The sequence below is a fragment of the Budorcas taxicolor genome, chromosome 16, assembly GCF_023091745.1.
Source record: "Budorcas taxicolor isolate Tak-1 chromosome 16, Takin1.1, whole genome shotgun sequence".
NCBI lineage: Eukaryota > Metazoa > Chordata > Mammalia > Artiodactyla > Bovidae > Budorcas > Budorcas taxicolor.
Window position 1 is genome coordinate 6,405,481 of NC_068925.1, and position 19,291 is coordinate 6,424,771.

The 19,291-nt window shown below is 47.2% G+C and overlaps 1 protein-coding gene across 1 annotated transcript; it reads left to right on the forward strand.

The window, feature by feature from the left end:
• Nucleotides 1-429: 429 nt before the first annotated feature.
• IL19 (interleukin 19) lies at nt 430-5,963 on the forward strand. The gene is made up of 6 exons (XM_052654162.1): nt 430-573; nt 714-779; nt 3,059-3,211; nt 3,921-3,983; nt 4,157-4,222; nt 5,853-5,963. The coding sequence occupies exons 1-6, from the start codon at nt 430-432 to the stop codon at nt 5,961-5,963; spliced, it is 603 nt and encodes a 200-aa protein (XP_052510122.1).
• The last annotated feature ends 13,328 nt before the right edge of the window (nt 5,964-19,291 follow it).

Below are 19,291 nucleotides of genomic sequence, written 5' to 3' on the forward strand. Positions count from 1 at the left end.
AAAAGTGAAATGTGTTTTATGGTTTTTTCAGATCTATTGCCTAATTTCTAGGGCATATTACCAACCCTGTTTCATTTAATTTGTTAAAAAAACAACAAAAAACCGCTTCTCACCCCTGTTGAAAAACGAGCTGTGTTGAGTCATGTGAATGATTTACTCACAAATTCACTCCTTGAAAGTTGGGAGAACACTGTGGATCAGGCTTTCCCGGGCGGGGGCGGGGGGAGTGGGTGCAGCGGGGGGTACAAGGAAGGGCTAACTCAACTGATTCAAAGAAACCAGAGAAGGAGACACATGCCCTGAGGTCCGCAGGCTGAGGTCCTGAGTCCTCCTTTCTGGGCTGCCCTCTGACCGGGCTTGCGAGGTCCGAAGGGAGACTCGGTCAGGGTCTCTTGGCCGGAAAGCTCACTTCACCCCTCCCCGCAGGACATGAAGGCACTGTGCGTTTCCTTCTGCCTCCTGGGTGCCGGGCTCTTCCTGTGTTCAGCGCACGCCCGAGGCCTCAGGAGATGCCTGATTTCCACGAACTTGCACCGTATGGAGGAGAGCTTCCGAGGAATCAAAACAGCCATTGTGAGTGTGGGTTTGGGGTGAAGGCGTGGGAGCATGCCTCACTTTACCTTAGTGTGACAGCCAGCTCCTGCTCATCACCTCGGTGTCTCTGGAGGATGCGAAGTCCTCACTGCTTGTGCCCATCGTGTTTTCCTCCGTAGCAAGCTAAGGACACCTTCCAAAACGTCACCATCCTGTCCCCATCGGAGACCCTGCATGGCATTAAGGTACCAGCCTCTGTCTGCTCGCTCCTCTTCTGGCATTTTGTGGGGAAGCGGCCCAGGGCTGAGGGGGAATCTGTGCCTGTGCACGCCTCTTCCCTGACCTCCCCGGACTCTGAGGCTCCGCTGACTCCTCACGTGTCAGCTAATGTGCGAGGGTGTGCTCCTGTCTTGGGGAACTTGAACCCCAGGGAGGGTGTTCACCCCAACAGTGATTAAGGTGTCACATGCTCAGATGGGGCAGGATTTCTATGGCTTAGAGTGACTTTTGTGGTTTTGTGGGGAAGCTGAGACAATGAGCAGTGTCTCAAAAGCTGAAGAGGCTTGGGGTTAGTGGCTAAAAGAAAGGAAGGGTTTGGGGAGAATAGGTGTGTAAGATCAATGGAAATACATATCAGGGAACAGAGGGGCAGCTGGGGTGAATTCCCTGGTGGTCCCGTAATCAGGACTCTGTACTCTCACTGCCGAGGGTGTGGGTTCAATCCCTGGTCAGGGAACTACGATCGCTCAAGCCATGAGGCGAGACAGAAAAAAAAAAAAGAGGCAAACTTGAAAGCCAGGCTGAGCCTCAGCTTTATTTATTTTTGGTCATACTGAGTGGCTTGTGGGATCTTGGTTACCCAGCAGGGGGACCCTGTGTGGCCAGCAGGGGAAGCGTGGGATCCTAGCCACTGGACAGCCAGAGAGCTCTGAGCAGTGACCTGTAATACAGGCCACATAGAGTTCCTGCGGGTGTTGGAACCAGAGTGGGTGACCACAGAGTCTTTTAGAAAGACAGTCTGGTGATGGTCTTCACAATAGACAGCTTGAGGCCAGAAGGCAGGGAGGGAATGTCTAATTGCCAGACTAGAGGTGCTGAGAGTCCGTGTGTTGGAAAACAGCTGACGTATGAGGTGATGGTTCACTTCACAGAAGGGGCCAATGAGAAGTACCTTTAAAAGTGAGCTCCTCCAGTCCTTGATAGCATTCTAGAGAAACCCAGTTCTTTCAGTTACTTATGTGACAGAGTACAAGGCACAAGATCATTCTTCTAGGCGTTCTATTAGGCCTGATTTGTTTATGGTGAACACAAGGAGACACTTCCTAAATTCTATTCTGGTCAATGGTATAGGAGACTTACAGGATGTTACAGCTGGAAGGGACCCAAAGGTCATCTATTTTGAAACCATCATTTTCAAATGACCAGAGGACGTCTTGGGAGAACGAATGTCTAGTTAGTAGTGGTTGTCAGAAATAGACTCTCAAGTCTCATGCCCCTGTTTCTTCGTCCTCTCAAGGTCTAGAAATAGTTGATGTGGCCTAAGGCAAGCGGTCGATAAGTATACAGTTCATTGTCATATTTATTCTCTTCCCCTCTCCCTCTTCGATGAGACAAAGGTTACAACTTTTTACTCCTTTGGTGAAGGGAATTAGAAGGAGCAGAGGAAGAGGAGAGGTTTTGTGTAGCAAGTTCAGTTTCCATCCAGGAAAAGCTACCTGTCGGGCCAAGGAGGCTTTGCTGCCTTAATGCTAATGAAGATATAGATGTACATTGCTGTAGACCCTTCTTTTCTCAGGCTGACCTACAGCTCTCCTACACTGGTTCTTAGGGTGGAGTGCAAACTGCAAGAAGGAAACTCAGGCTGGCCAGTTGCCCTGAGCCATGCCCAAGGAAGTCAGGAGCTTTTCTGAGGAGGACCTGCCCAGATGCATGCATTTCTGCCGCTGTCAGTTTCCATTCTTGCACATCTCCACTCCAACCAAGTGATCCCTGAAGTTTAAAAAGAACACACTGGAGGAGAGACGAACAGTCATCACACTGAAAGGAATATATGCTTAGCACAAGCCTGACATGCAGCAGTCACTGAGTGGCTGTTAGTGGCTAGAGGATGTTCCAGAGACTCAGACTTCAGTACAGTGTAAGGAAGTGCTTTTCAGGAAAGCTATTCAGACATTGCTCCTTTCGAAAGGGAGGTGTCTGATCTCTGGAAACAGTTAAGCAGAAGTTAGTGATGATATGTCAGGGATGCCGTAGAGAGAATTCTAGCCTATAGCTGGGCGCCATCCCCTGTGAATATATCTCCTGGCCACATGAAAAGGAGGTAAGAACTGCAATCTCTTCTTGGTGACTCTGTCATAAGCAGCTTTGGTGTCATTAAGAGGACACTCTGAGACCAATAAAAATGTAACAGAAAAAGGCTTTTAGTTATTTCACTCCTTGTTGCCCCAACCCAAGCAGGCTGCTTTTGTCTCTAGGATAATAAGAGAAGAGGTCCTCTGGGACTATTCTTAATTTGTGTCTGTAGCCCTTAGATGTATGCTGCGTGACCAAGAACCTCCTGGCATTTTATGTGGACAGGGTGTTCAAGGACCATCAGGAGCTGAACCCCCAAATCATGAGAAAAATCAGCAGCCTTGCCAACTCTTTCCTCTACATGCAGAAGACTCTACAACAATGTGTGAGTCACCAGCATCTACTTCCTGCCTGCCCCATGGAGCCCAGGACATGCTGGCCCTTTGCGGCCTTCTGAAATGGTTCTGGGCCCAAGGGAAATCCCCTGCCTTGTCATCCACGGGGGCAGAAGTGTCAGGAACCACTTCTAGTGGGTCCTCCTTGCCCAGGGCTTCCTCCTCACCCAGGGCTTCCTCCTCCTCAGACCCGGTTTCCTCATGGATAATCTTCCTGGGATGACCAACTTACCTCAAAGTGATCTCTTAAGTGATCCCGGGACTGGCCTGTGAGAGGGGTGTGTTGAAGATTCTGGGCTTATCACAGGCACACCCCTAGTTTCTTTGTTCCGAGCCCTTGGGGTTTCCATACCAGTCAACCTCTGGGTGGTTCCCTGGTATATAGCCTATCCTATATAAGCATCACCTATACACTCATTGTGATTTGTTAAAAAGAAACCTCAGAAATAAAACTGAGCCCCCAAGAGCCAATAAAAACTTAGACCAGGAGAAAACCCAGGGGTTCTGGCCCCATCTCTGCCAATGATTTCCCGGTGACTTTGTGACAAGCTACTTCACCTCTCTGTGCCTTGGATCCTGAAGTTGTTAGAAGAGGTCATGACCCCTGTCCCACTTACGTGAAGATGTGTTTAACCAGTTATTTGATTAACTAGCCCAACAAATATTGAGTGCCTGCCTAGAGTGGTGTTGCATTCACAGGGTGGTGACAAGACAGATTTGGCCCCTGCTCTCCAGGCCTTTCCAGCCCTGGTGACATGCAAGGTGATTCTACCAACAACCCCTACAGCCCCCTGCTGCCCCAGCCTGGGTTGACTCACCCGACTCTCACCTTGGGAGGAAGGAGAACTATCACTCCTCACATAGGAGGTGGTGTTAAGAGTGAGCCGGGGTGGAAAAGTCTTCTGATGGATGCTATCTCCATTTTATTGCAACAGAAGCTGTGTCACTGCAGACAGGAAGCAACCAATGCAACCAGAATCATCCATGACAACTATGATCAGGTAAGGGAGGGGGAGAGGACAGGGAAGGGAGAGGTGGGGTGCAGCAGCCTGAGTGGGCAGCCTCCTCCCTGCTCAAATTCATCCATTTACTCAACAGTATTGATGGCCGGTCTGCCCAGTTCTGTGTCTGCAGAGTGTGTTGGTCTTACCTCACTTGTTAATTTCCTGGTCTCTCTCTCCCCATTATGCCTCCACTGTTTCCTTTTCACATAGCAGAACTATGTTCAGATCTGAGGGAAAGCACACACTGTTTAAGATAGGGCTGAGGCTGAGGGAGGCTTCCTAGGTGGCGCTAGTGGTAAAGAACCTGCCCGCCAATGCAGGTTAGACGTAAGAGACGCGGGTTCGATCCCCAGGTCGGGCACGGCAAGCCACTCCAGTATTCTTGCCTGGAGCATCCCAAGGACAGAGGAGCCTGGCGGGCTGCAGTCTATGGGGTCACACAGAGTTGGACACGACTGAGTGACTTAGCATGCACGCACAACGCAGAGGGAGCAAAGAGCCCCAGTGAACTGTAAGCTGTTGTGCATGAAGCGTGCTACCTGGTAGCGTGTTTCTGTGTCGCTGTGTCTAGGCACTGTGATCAGTGTCCTGTGTGGTGACGAACAGCGCTTCTCATGTAGGTGCGGATGTCGTACGCACACCTCATGTAGAGGTGGAGTTAGAAGCACGGTCTCTTACCTGCATCATTTAGAGATTCTGTTGAAATGCAGATTCTGGCTGGTAGACCTGGAATGAGGTCTGAGATTCTGCGGTTCACCCACACTCCCAGATTAAGTCAATGCTTCGAATAACAAGGAGCTGCAAGGTCTGTTCAGAGCTCTTCTTCTTTGTGGAGAGGCTCCACAGAGTAACATCACAATGGCAGAAATTCATATTGTTCTTCCTATGAGCCAGGTATTAAGTGCACTAAAGGCATTAGCAGCACACTTATTCCTTACAACAATGCTACAAGCCATTGTCTATATTTGATACATTAGAAAACCAAGGCACAAACAGGTTAAGTAACTTAACTAAGTTTATACCACACTAAGTGATGGAGGTGGGGCTTGATCCCATGCCATCTGGCTGCACAGGACATACTTTTGTATCTTACCATCTCTTCCACTCTGCTGAGGAAGAGCTGGGGTAAGTCAGGAGACTTGGGTTCCAGTCTAACTCTGCTGCTAGTTGGCTGTGTGACTTTGGGTAGGACACCTTCTTAGGGGCTGCAGCGTCCAACGGAGACACGTTGTTCCCCCTTCTCTTTGCTGGGCCCCTCGGGCACTGTGGATTTCAGGGAGAGTGGCAGTAGTAGGCCAAGCTGATGTCAACAGGAAAGCAAGCAGAGCTTCCAGCAAAGCAAGTGTGCTTGTTTGTTTTTCTGTGACATATAGGAAAAAGAAAAACAGAGGGCAAAGGATGAAGAACTTCTTATTTTGTTTATAAGTTACTGACATGATTTAACTGTTTGTGTATAGAAAACAATTTAGGTCATGTGTTAGGAAAATAATTTAGGGTCTGTATGCCCTGCAGAGATAATGGTTGCATAAAAAGCAAACCTCATGGGGACCTGAACATGGGGCGAGTGACTGAAAACTGTGGTACAGCTCAGAAAGGCAGGCTATGATGATGATTTGCATGGTTTCAGTTGGAGGTCCGGGCTGCTGCCGTTAAGTCTCTGGGAGAGCTGGACGTCTTTCTAGCCTGGATTGACAAGCATCATCAAGGAACTTCGGCTGCCTCAAGACAAGGAACCTAATTTGGGAGGATGAACAGCCCCTGAGAGGTTTCTGGTGGGGGACAGCCAACTTGGAAGGGGAGGGAGACGGGGGAGGCCCTGTTTTATGCAAATGAGGGTCTTTTTGAGGAAGTCTTCCTGCTTGTTTGGAATTCTCTTCTCTGGGCTGAGATGTTGTAAGGGGAAATTCTGGGTTTGAGCACACCTCACCTTGTGGCTAAAATCTCACCGGCTGGGCCCAGCTTGTCTGGTCTCACCTGAAGGTGTCCAAGCAGTCTACTGGTTTTATTTTTATAACAAAGTATGTCTGTTGAGAGGTCCTGTGGGGCCATCCTGGAGGGAGAGGGTGGGCTTCCCTAATTTATTGTGAAGTTTCTCATCCCATGTCTGTGATGTGAGCTAAGCAATATCCTGTGGTGCATATTGTACTGACTGTCTTTTTTCTGAATAAATTCTCTTCTTTACCAATTAGTGGAAGTGTCTTCTGTTTTAGGAAGGCCAGTCAAAGACCATGAATGGAGACTATGAGAAATGAAATGCGCCTTGGGGAATTCCCTGGTGGTCTAGTGGTGAGGACTCTGAATTCTCACTGCTAAGGGCCCGGGTTCAGCCCTTGACTGGGGAACAAAATAATCCCACAAGTCATGCAGTACTGCCAAAAACAAATAAATAAATTAAAAATAAAGAAATGAAACGGGCCTTGAAGAACAAAAACAGATGGGAAAACAGGCCTAGAAAGGGATAAAAATTTACTCAAAGTGAGTTAGTACAGAGAAGGGTTTCAGACTGGACTCCACCCAGCACCTGTGCTCCACATAATGATCAAGAGGGTGAGCACAGGACTTCTAATCATGACTCCTCACCGTCACTCCATTTCTGATCTCTCTTTCTCTGTGTTTCTACCTTTTCTCTCTGTCTCTCTGTTATTGAATTGGGTCCCACTGTTCACAGCTTTCAAAATCAGTACTCACAAATGTTGATGTAAAGGAAAGTTGCCTTTTATTCAGAATGCCAGCAATCTGCGGACCCCCCAAAACCACCTCTGAAGATTCTGCTCAGACGTAAAAGCTTTTAAAGGGAAACAGGGAAGTAACCTCAGTTAATCATTGAGATGGGCTGGGGGTGTGGGTGGGGGGGTCAGAGTCGCCACCATCCCCCACTGTGTGCAGGCTTGTTAACTCTGTCTGACCTTTCTTATTTCTAAAGATGTTATCTTGCTCACACAGTTTGTTCAAAAGATCAGTGAAAGGGAAGCTGGAGAGGAGATCTGGTGATGTGTTAATTACTTACTCTTCACTTCTATTTCTTTGATCTATGTAAAGAAACAACAAGTTAGACAAAGTAGTGTGTGATCAAAAGATGTGGAAGGTGTGCCAGGGCCAGAGGTGAGCAGAGCTGGTGCCTCCTGCAGAGAGCTCTTTCCTGCCCAAAGCTGCCCACATGTCTGTCTTGTCTCTGTCATTTCTTTCTTATTGCTCCCAACCTAGATATATCTTTTCAGGCCCTAAATTCATCCCCCACAGGTATGTATGTGGAGCTGGAGAGAAGGTATTTCTAACAAAGGGATGGTTGTCATGGTGACAAAGCTAAATGACTGAAGCCCAAGGCAAGAGGAATTCTGGGTAGAGGGGTTCTGGCCAAAATGGGCACCAACTTCTAGTGGACAGGCCTCAGATGGCTAACGACAATAAGAATCGATACTTCTGAGCAGCTGCCACGTGCTCGATGCCGAAATAAGTGCTTTACCTGTACGATCCTGGGTCCTGTATCTATACTGTGACTGGCTGGCTGAAGAAACCTTTCTCTATTCCTACCTGGGAAAGAGATTTCATAGAACAGGCTTTAGTGTCTGAAGTCAGCCAGTCCTGACTCCAATCCTATGTGACTCTGAGCAAATTACTTAGTGGCTGTAAGTCTCAATGTCCTCCTGGGTAAAACAGAGATAATAACACTGGTCTCCAGGTGTTGCTGTGAGTTATGAGTGAGATGAGGGCCCCGCAGCCCTCAGAGTGGGAAGCCGCACGTGTAGTGTAAAGACTGCCGAGCCAGGAATCACAGTCTGGCTCCAAGTCTGCCGTGATCCACCCAGGACAGGTCACCACGTTGCCTTAATTCTCAGTTGTCTGCAGTGTGGACACTGACCCCCGTGCTATCGTGTGAAAGCCAGAGCATTATGATGGTTGGAGAGGCCCTCATATCTGCACACGCACGAGGTTCCCGACTGTTTCCTCGCACTATGTCCCCTATTCTTGCCCAGGCTCAGTACCACTCGACCATGCTCACCTGCTTCGTGTCTCTAAAACACATCAGGCTTGTCCTCACGTTAGGGCCTTTGTGCTTTGCGTGCACACATACACCTAAACTGAGATAGGATTAAAAGAAACCTCCAGTGTTATGCTCGAGTGGGATTAACAAGCTATTAAGAGGAAGCAGTTTTACAGAGGACTCAACCTTCTCAAGGTGACTTGGCTGGATGTTCATCCTGAGCTGACTGGATGATGGCAAGACCAGCTTCATGAGAGCATATCTCATCTTCTGTGACTGCCCCGGGTGTGTTTCCCACAGACACCTGCATGGCTTGCACCTCCACCTTCTCCAGACCTTTACTCAAAGGGTGTCCTATTTAAGCATGAACTCCCCCATTTCCACCTTCAGCACATCTTATACCCTTTCTTTGCTTCCCCGGCATTCTACTTTATTATGTCTGTCTCTCTACTCAAATGTAAGCTCCATGAGGATAGGTTTGTTCATTGCCTGGCACTTAGTGTTAAATTCACATTTCCTGAATACGTGATCTAGATGAATTAAAAACAAAAATAATGGCAAACACTTATTTAGTGCTTTTGTAAGCCAAGCAGTCATCTAAGTAATATACATAATGTAATATATTATGAATATATATTTCATTTTAATTTTCAAGACAGTCCTATAGAAATGAGAGTGAAATAAAAGGAAAAAAGCCCCCCCTCTTTGAATGTTAACCATACAGATGGTTAACCCTTGGGGAAGAACCTGGACATAGAGGTCAAGAAACACCTGATGTCATACAGATCATAAGCAGCAGAGCCAGGCTTCCAGTCCCCACAGCCTGCTTCCAGGGTGAGCTCTACTGTCAACATCAGTGTCCAGGTGTTGAGCACGTATTATGCACCAGTGAAAATAATTCTGCTTTCTCCTCTACACCTCATGATAACCCTCTATGGGAAAGATTATTAACAACCCAATTACACAGATGACGAGGCCTGAAGCTTAGCGAGGCTCAACAACACACTAAGGGTCACACAGTTATGGGACTGGGGTTTGTTAAGTTAAGTAAACAAGGAGACCCTTAGAGTGAGGTGGCTGTGATGCCCTAGGTGGGGTCTGTGTAAGCAAACCAAAATCTAAGCCTGCAAATGCCTCAAGGTTATGAAATAAAAACACTGAGGACAGTCACTGAGAGTCAACTAGACGTTAAGCCACAGCCAATCAAACAGCTTCTTTCTTCACTTTCACACCTTCTCTACGTAGGTCCTTCCCAGCTGGCTCCTGACTACTTCCGGTTTGGTGCTGCTGATTCCAAGAGATTTTTGTTCAAATAAAAGGTAAAATTCTTTTAATATGCATCAGTTTATCTTTTAACAATACCCAACGCAGGTGTTCTACTCCACCTTGCACGCATGGTGGACAATGGAAGAGGAGCTTTACTGGCATAAGGCGCTGTACCTGTAGGAAAGAAACATTGTTTTATCAATGGGTGCAAAAGTAGAGGAGGAGCAGATGGAGTCAGAGAGGGAGAGAGGAAAAATTATTAAAGGAGATGGTGACTGCAGCCATGAAATTAAAAGACGCTTACTCCTTGGAAGAAAAGTTATGACCAACCTAGATAGCATATTGAAAAGCAGAGACATTACTTTGCCGACTAAGGTCTGTCTAGTCAAGGCTATGATTTTTCCTGTGGTCATGTATGGATGTGAGAGTTGGACTGTGAAGAAAGCTGAGTGCTAAAGAATTGATGCTTTTGAATGTGGTGTTGGAGAAGACTCTTGAGAGTCCCTTGGACTGCAAGGAGATCCAACCAGTCCATTCTGAAGGAGATCAACCCTGGGATTTCTTTGGAAGGAATGATACTAAAGTTGAAACTCCAGTACTTTGGCCACCTCATGTGAAGAGTTGACTCTTTGGAAAAGACTCTGATGCTGGGAGGGACTGGGGGAAGGAGGAGAAGGGGACGACCGAGGATGAGATGGTTGGATGGCATCACTGACTCGATGGACGTGAGTCTGAGTGAACTCCGGGAGTTGGTGATGGACAGGGAGGCCTGGCGTGCTGCGATTCATGGGGTCGCAAAGAGTCGGACACGACTGAGCGACTGAACTGAACTGAACTGAACCCCCCTATATATCCCACCTGCTTACTTCACTTTGACTCTTTCACTTGCCTATCTGTCCTTGCTCTCCTTCCAGGCTTGAAGAACGTGTCCTGGCTCTTGTGTAGACCACAGGGGGCATGGCACAGAGTTGTGCTTTTGTTCCTTGGTGTTATTATTTATTAAGCACACAGCTGGTGCTTAATAAATGCCTGCTAAGGAACCAAGTATACAATTTTCTCCCAAACCATGGCCTCTGAGTCCTTGATTAGCTCCTAGGAGGCACCCTGGAGAAATCTGGGGCTCACCTTCCACAGCTCAGGTGCAAGGGGAGGGAACACATAGCCTGTGGCAGGACCCTGTGGGTACTTTATGTATGTGGCTTCACTTCCTTGTGTCTCAGATGGTAAAGACTCTGCCTGCAATGAGGGATACCTGGGTTCGATTCCTGGGTGGGGAAGAGAGACTGGAGAAGGGAATGGCAACCCACTCCAGTTTTCTTGCCCGGAGAATTCCATGGACAGAGGAGGCTGGCAGGCTACAGTCCATGGGGTCACAAAGAGTCAGACATGACTGAGCGACTAACACACTAAAGCTCAGAGGAATGGAGGAGGTTTTAGGTCTCATTCCCATGTGACCAGCAGAGGCATCTGAGACTCAGGGAGGTGGGAGGACTTGCTTGAGGTCACATCTGAGGGATGGCAGGTCCAGAAAGTGAACCCAGGTCTGATCTTCCTGGATCTGGTGCTCTCTTCCTTTGCTACTGGGGAGGTTCATTTTGTTTGGACCAAGCTATCTAACCCAGAGCCCAAGTTGCTACACTGGCTGCCAGATCTTTAAACCCAGCTGCGTAAAAAGGAGCCTGGACTTGCCAGCAGCAAGCTTGTGAAGTTACACACACATTTATGGACCAGCACGGAGCGAAGAAGCAGAGGCCGACTTCTGAAGGTGTTACACGATGTTCCTGGCACTGCGGAGTCTGGTCTCCTCCTGGAGGACACTCTAGCCTCCTTTCAACTTCCAGTGTGGATTGCTGACAGCCACACATGCTCAGGGCAGCTGTCTTTTGGAACAATGAATTTGCTAGGAAGTTCAGCTGGTAAAGAACCCGGCTGCAACACAGGGGACCCCGTTTCCATTTCTGGGTCGGCTCCAATCTGCTGGAGAAGGGATGGGCTGCCCACTGCAGCATTCTTGGGCTTCCCTGGCGGCTCAGCTGGTAAAGAACCTTCCTGCAATGTGGGGGACCTGGGTTCAGTCCCTAGATTGGGAAGGCCCCCTGGAGAAGGGAATGGCTATCTACTCCACTACTCTTGTTTGGAGAATTCCATGGGCAGAGAAGTCTGGTGGGCTACAGTCCATGGGGTAGCAAAGAGTCAGACACAACCGAATGACTTTCACACTTTTTTGTCCAAATGGATAAGAGGATTGGCTTTCATGTGAAATCCTGGTCCTGCTGCATGATCTTGAACAGTTCACTTCACCTGTGCCCCCCTTTCCTCATGTGTGTGGATTGTAATAAGGATCCAAGATGCCATTTATAGTAGCTGTGAAGGTGGTGCTCACTAAAATGACGGTTGTTTCTATTCAGGCATTTTAGCTTTTTTAATCTTATTTCCCATGAAACACCACTGTCTTGGGAAATCTTTCTTCTTACATGTCTTTTTTTTTTTTCAAACTAGCAAGTATGACAAGGCAAAAGGCACTGGCCCAGGCCAGCTGTGCTGTCTTCTGGGTCTGTATTTCCAGGAAGCTCTCAGCTGAGCCCCTCATACAGGTGCTTGAAGATTTATCTGGCCAGCCAAGCCGGGTAGCCTTCCGGATTCTCCTGCTATTCAGACCGCCCCCTGCAGGCTCTCCTGCCCATGCCCTTTCTCTGATACAGACTCATCCCAGTGTGAAACTCTTGCCTTGACTCTCCTGAAGCTTGTTTACGCCTAACACAATCCTGGGTACATCCAACTCACTTGACGTCCTCTGCAGCTGTGAACAAATACCCCTGCTCAGTGGCAGAAGCCAACTGATCATTCCTGGAGGTAGACTCAGGGGTCAGCATGTCATGTTTGGCCAAGGAGTTTCAGTTCAGTTTGGTTCAGTCATTCAGTCATGTCTGACTCTTTGTGACCTCATGGACTGCAGCATGCCAGGCCTCCCTGTCCATCACCAACTCCTGGGGTTTACTCAAACTCACTTCCATTAAGTCGGTGATGCCATCCAACCATCTCATCCTCTGTCATCCCTTTCTCCTCTCACCTTCAATCTTTCCCAGCATCAGGGTCTTTTCAAATGAGTCAGTTCTTCACATCAGGTGGCCAAAGCACTGGAGTTTCAGCTTCAGTATCAGTCCTTCCAATGAATATTCAGGACTGATTTCCTTTAGGATGGACTGGTTGGATATCCTTACTATCTAAGGGACTCTCAAGGAGTTTGGGGGAGGATATATTCTTAAAAGTGCTTCCCAGGTAGCACTGGTGATAAAGAACCTGCCTGCCAATGCAGGAGACTTAAGAGACATGGGTTTAGTCCCTGGGAAGGGAAGATCCCCTAGAGGAGGACATGGAAACCAACTCCAGTATTCTCGCCTGGAGAATACCATGGACAGAGGAGCCTGGTGGGTTATAGTCCATAGAGTCGCAACGAATCATACACAGCTAAAGAGACTTGGCATGCGTGCATATTCTTAAAAAGTTATTATGAGCTGTAGAGCTAGTCTGTACACTTGCAGCTCTGTTATGGAAACCTAGCCCAGTCTCAGGTCTCTGCCATGGAACCACTGTCAGTCAGGACTGAATATTGTGAAAGAGACCTCTTCTGTGTGGCCTTAAGGCTTGGTTCAGGCACTGGGACCAGGAGAGGTTTCAAAATCCAGCTTTCATACCTGGAGATAAGTTTATCTCAGCATGGCTTTGGTCTGGACGTCTCGTCTGGTCACTTTCCTAGATACTCAAAGAAGACTCTGTGTCTCAGTTTCTTTATTTGGAAAATAAAGAGAATACTCATCCCTGCATTAAGGGTTGCCTAAAGATCAACTTCTCTGATAGCTCAGTTGGTAAAGAATCCACCTACAATGCAGGAAACCCCAGTTTGATCCACGGGTTGGGAAGATCACCTGGAGAAGGGATAGGCTACCCACTCCAGTATTCTTGGGCATCCCTTGTGGCTCAGCTGGTAAAGTATCTGCCTGCCATGTAGGAGACCTGGGTTCGGTCCCTGGGTTAGGAAGGTCCCGTGCAGAAGGGAAAGGCTACCCACTCCAGTAGTCTGGCCTGGAGAATTCCATGGACTGTATAGTCTGTGGGGTCGTAAAGAGTCAGACATGACTGAACAACTTTCACTTCACTTGACTTCAAAGATCAAGTGAGTTAATATTTTATGAAATGTGTAGTGCCTGGCACACGGTGAGTGCCATAAACACACAACAGAAGAGCCTGTAGCCACATCCTGTCACTTTCCTACTCTAGCCCAGCCTAGACTTAACTTCCCGAGAACCACAGTCCCACCGCCAGGACAGAAATAGTCTTCCTCCTGCTCCTTCTTCACTCCCACCTCTCAACCCCATTTGCGTTCTTGGGACCTAGAGTGATTTTCCAGTTCTTGACATGACAGAAATATCTTGGCATCCATCCCTCTCTAGATTAAGCTCCTCATGGATAGCTATTGTGTGAATGGCTGCACTCAGTAAATATTTAGTTTTTGAATGAGCGAATTCAAAGGCATGCAGCAAAGGCAACTCCAGATGTCTAGGCAGCTCCTTCTTGGATTCTTGGAGGAAGCCTATGGCTTTGCCGTTTGGCTTTTAGAACATCTCTGGCTTTCTCTTATCTTCCAGTCGATGTCCCCGTCTCTAGCCCCTAGCAAGAAGAACTCTCTCTGGCCTCCCTGGCTTGGGTTTCAATTTTGCCCAATTGTTGTTTTACTCTCTTTATATCCTGAAGCCTGAAGTTTGGTGGCTTCCACTGCACTCCTGGGCCCTTAGGATATCATGCCAACTTGAACCCCAGCTTTCTTGGGAGCAATGTGATCCAGTAGCCCTGTGAGTGGGGAGAAAGAACCTCCTCTCCCTCACCTCCTCAATGCCTCTAAAACACCCCCCACACCTAACCCACGAAGAACAGCTAAAGTCTTGATGAGATACCCCTGAGACAGGGTGCAGATGACATCCCGCAGTGGTCACCGTGGAGTAGTGGGATTACGTCCAGATGGCTAGAAGTGAAGTCTTTTGCGAGAGTAGCTGGCATCAGAGAGCTCACTCTCTTTGCAGGGAAACAGTGCATGAAAAAGTGCTTTGAATTTAGTTAAGGAAGGACATCAATAAGCAATTTTGTTGAGTTCCTGGGATGTGTGTGATGATATCTAGATCCTGAGCAGCTTACCAAAAGAAAACAGTCACTTATTCTTTAGAAATGAAAAGTCTGAATCCAATATCCTCAGAATGTTGTTCACAGTTCGTTGCACTTTGACTCTTTTCAATCTTTTTCAAAACCCACTGCCTTGCCCTACCCAACACCCACAGAAGCGCCATCCTCCAGGTACCAAAGTGCTCTCTGGTCTCAGGGATTTTGTTGCAGCTTTTCCTGTTGTAAGGAGCAAGGGCCCTTCTGCTTCTGCCTCTGTCTCTCCACCCTCAAAGCTCATAAAATTATTAGTTCTTCAAATCGTCACTCAAACTGGACTTTCTCCAAGTAACCTTCCCTGATACGCTTCTTAGCCCTTAGAAGTCATCCTGACACTCCCTTCTCCCTATGCCTGTGATGAACACAGACTTGGAATTGTTCCAGGAACGTCCTGATAACAAACATTCCCATCATCCTTATAACAGCCTCATTCCTCTCAAACTGCCTGTCACAATTGGGAAAGTATGGTTGCTATTCCCACAGGCCTTTGCGTCTGCCATTAGAACAAAGACTCTTCACCTTTCGTGTGCCATGGGCCCCTTTGGCACATCAGTAAAGCCTATGGTTTTTAATAATGTTTCTAAATGCATGAAATATATAAAATTGAAAAGGAAATCAATTTTATTAATATACAGCTATCAAAATATGGAAATGACAATTAGTATTATATAATAAATGTGTTTCTCTATAATGCATTAACAAGATCTAGCAGTGGGCCTACAAATTATTGACATTTCTAAGCAGTGATGAGTGTTGAGATATCTAAGACAACCATAATGGGACACAGAATATCTGTGATTTCTATCAGCAACAAGGTTACAGGCACTGCTAATACCTCTGTGGTCTATATTTGTTTCCTATCCTCTGAAATTAAAAAAAAAAAAGTTAAATTTTGACTAGAGGCTAGTGAAAAGGTAAGATGTGGCTTTTTCCCATTCTCCTTCTGCCAGATTAGGAACTCCTATATTAAAGCATCTCTTCCCCTCACCATGCCCTGAGGTCCCAGGAGAGGTCCCAAGAAATTAAGCCTGTTCCTGCTGGCATTCATGGGTCATCCAGCTCAGTGTCCACACAAGGAGAACTGCAGTTTGTTTTGGGAATTAAAAGGAAAAGAACTGAGGACATCCTTATTCTCCTAGGTGAAAGAAAGTGAAAGTGAAGTCGCTCAGTCGTGTCCGACTCTTTTGCGACCCCATGAACTGTAGCCTCCTCCGTCCATGGGATTCTCCTGATGAGGAAACTTAATTCAAGCTCCTGTCTGGATTTTTGTTCCCAGACTGGGTGTCTAGGAGAGGGTTTTCGCAGTGGCTCCCACTTTACAGACAGGAGGGGGAGGGGTTAGCCAACTTTGGGGGACTCAGATACGTCTGAGGAAATGTTAGGAGAAAGGCTGGCAGCAAGTCGGGCTGGTTAGACAGACACGATGGAAAAAAGTAGGAAAGGGAAATGACGTCACTCACTCTGTCGGCTTTGAGGACCCGGAACTGACAATGCAGCTTCGCAGGGAGTCCCAGCAACTCCGCCCACCCCCACCCAGCAGGGAGGCAGCCGAGGCCGGAGGCGCAGGCGGGGCCAAGCTTCTCTGCCGCAGGCCCGAGAATGAGAAAGGCGTCCACCTGCCCACCCAGGGAGCTGAGTCTTCCTTCAGCAGAACCCTAACTGCTACGTGTTTCCCTGACAAGTGATACATCGGGCAGGAAGCCCAGATGCCAGCAAGTGTGATGTCATCACACACAGGGAAAACCCTGAACTGTCAACTCAGGACTTGCCGTGGGAGAAAAGGAGTCGCTGGGTTTCCTTTTATGGTTTTTTAGAAAATTGTTTCCTGCCCAAAAATGGCTTGGTTAAGAAGCCGGGTTTATTTCAAAAGAAAGCATTCTTTGTGTCCCTCCTCTGCCCCGGGCACCGATCTTGCGCTAAACCGCAGTTCTGAGACTCCTGAAAGTTAGCTTGCTGTGCTCAAGAAATGTACCCCCGTTTCTCTGCCAAGTCACACCATCCCCATCCATTCCAGCTGAGCCCTGACAGTGCGCTCTGCATGGCGGGGCCCTTGAAAATCTCCTGGTTAGTGCAGAGCTGTTACCGTGTCTCTCACTCTAAGACTCTTCATGGCTCCCTCTTGCCTCAGGGCAAAAACAAAGAATTATAGAATCAAAAGGCCCAGCTGAAAGAGACTTAAGAAATCATTACTGCACAACTCACAGATGAGGAAACACGTTCAGAGAAGGGAAGTGATTTCCCCAAGACCACACAGTGGGATGAGGCTGAGGCTAGAGCTACAACTTCAGTTTCTAGACTTCCAGTTCAAACTGAAATCCTTGGCAGGATGTTTGTGCTCCTTAATGATGCGGCCTGGTAGCTGCAGTCCATGGGATCGCTAGGAGTCGGACACGACTCCGAGACTTCACTTTCACTTTTCACTTTCATGCATTGGAGAAAGAAATGGCAACCCACTCCAGTATTCTTGCCTGGAGAGGCCCAGGGACAGGGGGGCCTGGTTCACTGCCGTCTATGGGATCGCACAGAGTTGGACATGACTGAAGCGACTTAGCAGCAGCAGCAGCAGCAGCAATGATGCGGCCTTATTTCCAACTTAGGTCTGCCACTGCTGGTTCATCTGCCTGTCCTCAAACACCTTGTCAGCTCTGCCGTCCCAGTCATCTCTGTGCTGGATGCCCTATTCCTCCTCCTCGTCCATTTAAAGGGTCAGCTCAAACCTTCCACTGTGTGAGCCTCTCTCCTCTGTTTTCCTTAGCTCCTACCCTCTACTCACTGAGTTCAGTTCAGTTCAGTCTCTCAGTCGTGTCCGACTCTGGGCCAGGCCTCCCTGTCTGTCACCAACTCCCAGAGTTTACTGAAACTCATGTCCATTGAGTTGCTGATGCCATCCAACCATCTCATCCTCTGTTGTCCCCTTCTCCTCCTGCCTGAAATCTTTCCCAGCAGAAAGTGTTGATTTTCTCTGTGTTCTGTAAGCAGGTACCATGTCCCCCCAGAGGGGCTATAAAGCAGCCAAGGGCGTGAGACCTCCTGAGGCATCACCAATATTCATAGCATTCAGCAGTGTCTTGCAGATTGAAGTCATTTAGTTAGTACATGTTTATGGAAACAATAATTTAAAATCTATTCTATTATATACAAAGAGTAATCAAAATCTACTCTTGTTTTTTTATGATTTGCATAACTATGCATAGATTGAAGTCATTTAGTTAGTACATGTTTATGGAAATTTAAAAATCTATTCTATTATATACAAAGAGTAATCAAAATCTACTCTTGTTTTTTTATGATTTGCATAACTATGCATAGATTTTACAACTTCCTGGCAAATCAATGAGCCAGACAGGCAAGATCGGTTTTATTCTCCATTTTACTGATGAATCAATAAAATTTCAGGTGAATCAATTTACATTTCAGGTGAATGCCTGAAATGTAAGGACTGGTCTTGGGTCATCCAAGGTCAGCCTGACAGTTGTTGGTGAGAAGGTAAGTGTTAGAAGTCTCCCGGTTCTCAATCCCATTTAGGCCAATCAACACCCTCTACATTCTTTCCATAGAAAACTTATTTCTTCTGCCAGACTTGTGATAGGAAAGCTTCTCTCATTTTCAAGGGAGGCTACCTACTGTTCACAATGGGTTAAAAGTGTTATTTATTGGAAAGAATACTTGATTGATTCCAATGCTTAAATCTTTTACCAGCTAAGTGACCTTGGGCAAGTTACTTAATCACTCTGAACCATAGTTTCTCCATTTGTGGAATGAAGGAATTGGACTAGATGCACTTGAAATCGTTTTTAGCTCTAATACTCTAGGAGTGATATTGTGGCAGGGGTCCCCCTGGGCTCTCCCCAGATTAAATGATGAAATGCTTGCATTACAGGCAGGATTATATCAGCAGGCAGGGGTCAGCTTGCAAAGGGAAGAGACAATAAAACCCTACTTCACTTTTGTCCAACTTTGTAGTAATTTTTGTTACAACTTGAGTAGGTCATGTTACAGAAGGTGTGGGAATAATTTGCAATTATTTCCAGCAATTATTTGCAATACTGAATCAACATATTCTTAGAATGGTATGATTAAAAATAAATGCTACAAGAAAAGCTGAGTTTCATTATATTGGGAAGTTTGAAAACCTTCTGATTTCAGGACTTGACAGTGAGTTGCAACAGTTCCTTGCTTGCTTCACAAACTCAGTAATGACACCCATCCTGTTTATTGCCTATGAAGTGGGTCCTTAAGCAGCTGGCATTGCCTATGATAGAATGGAATTATCCCAGTGATTCAGGAATCCTGGGAGGGATGATGGGGAGTGCTGCTGCTGCTGCTGCTAAGTCGCTTCAGTCGTGTCCGACTCTGTGCGACCCCAGAGGCGGCAGCCCATCAAGCTCCACTGTCCCTGGGATTCTCCAGGCAAGAACACTGGAGTGGGCTGCCATTTCCTTCTCCAATGCATGAAAGTGAAAAGTGAAAGTGAAGTCGCTCAGTCGTGTCAGACTCTTAGTGACCCCACGGACTGCTGCCTACCAGGCTCCTCTGTCCATGGGATTTTCCAGGCAAGAGTACTAGAGTGAGAAAAATTGTTTTTATGGATTGTTCTCAGACAGATA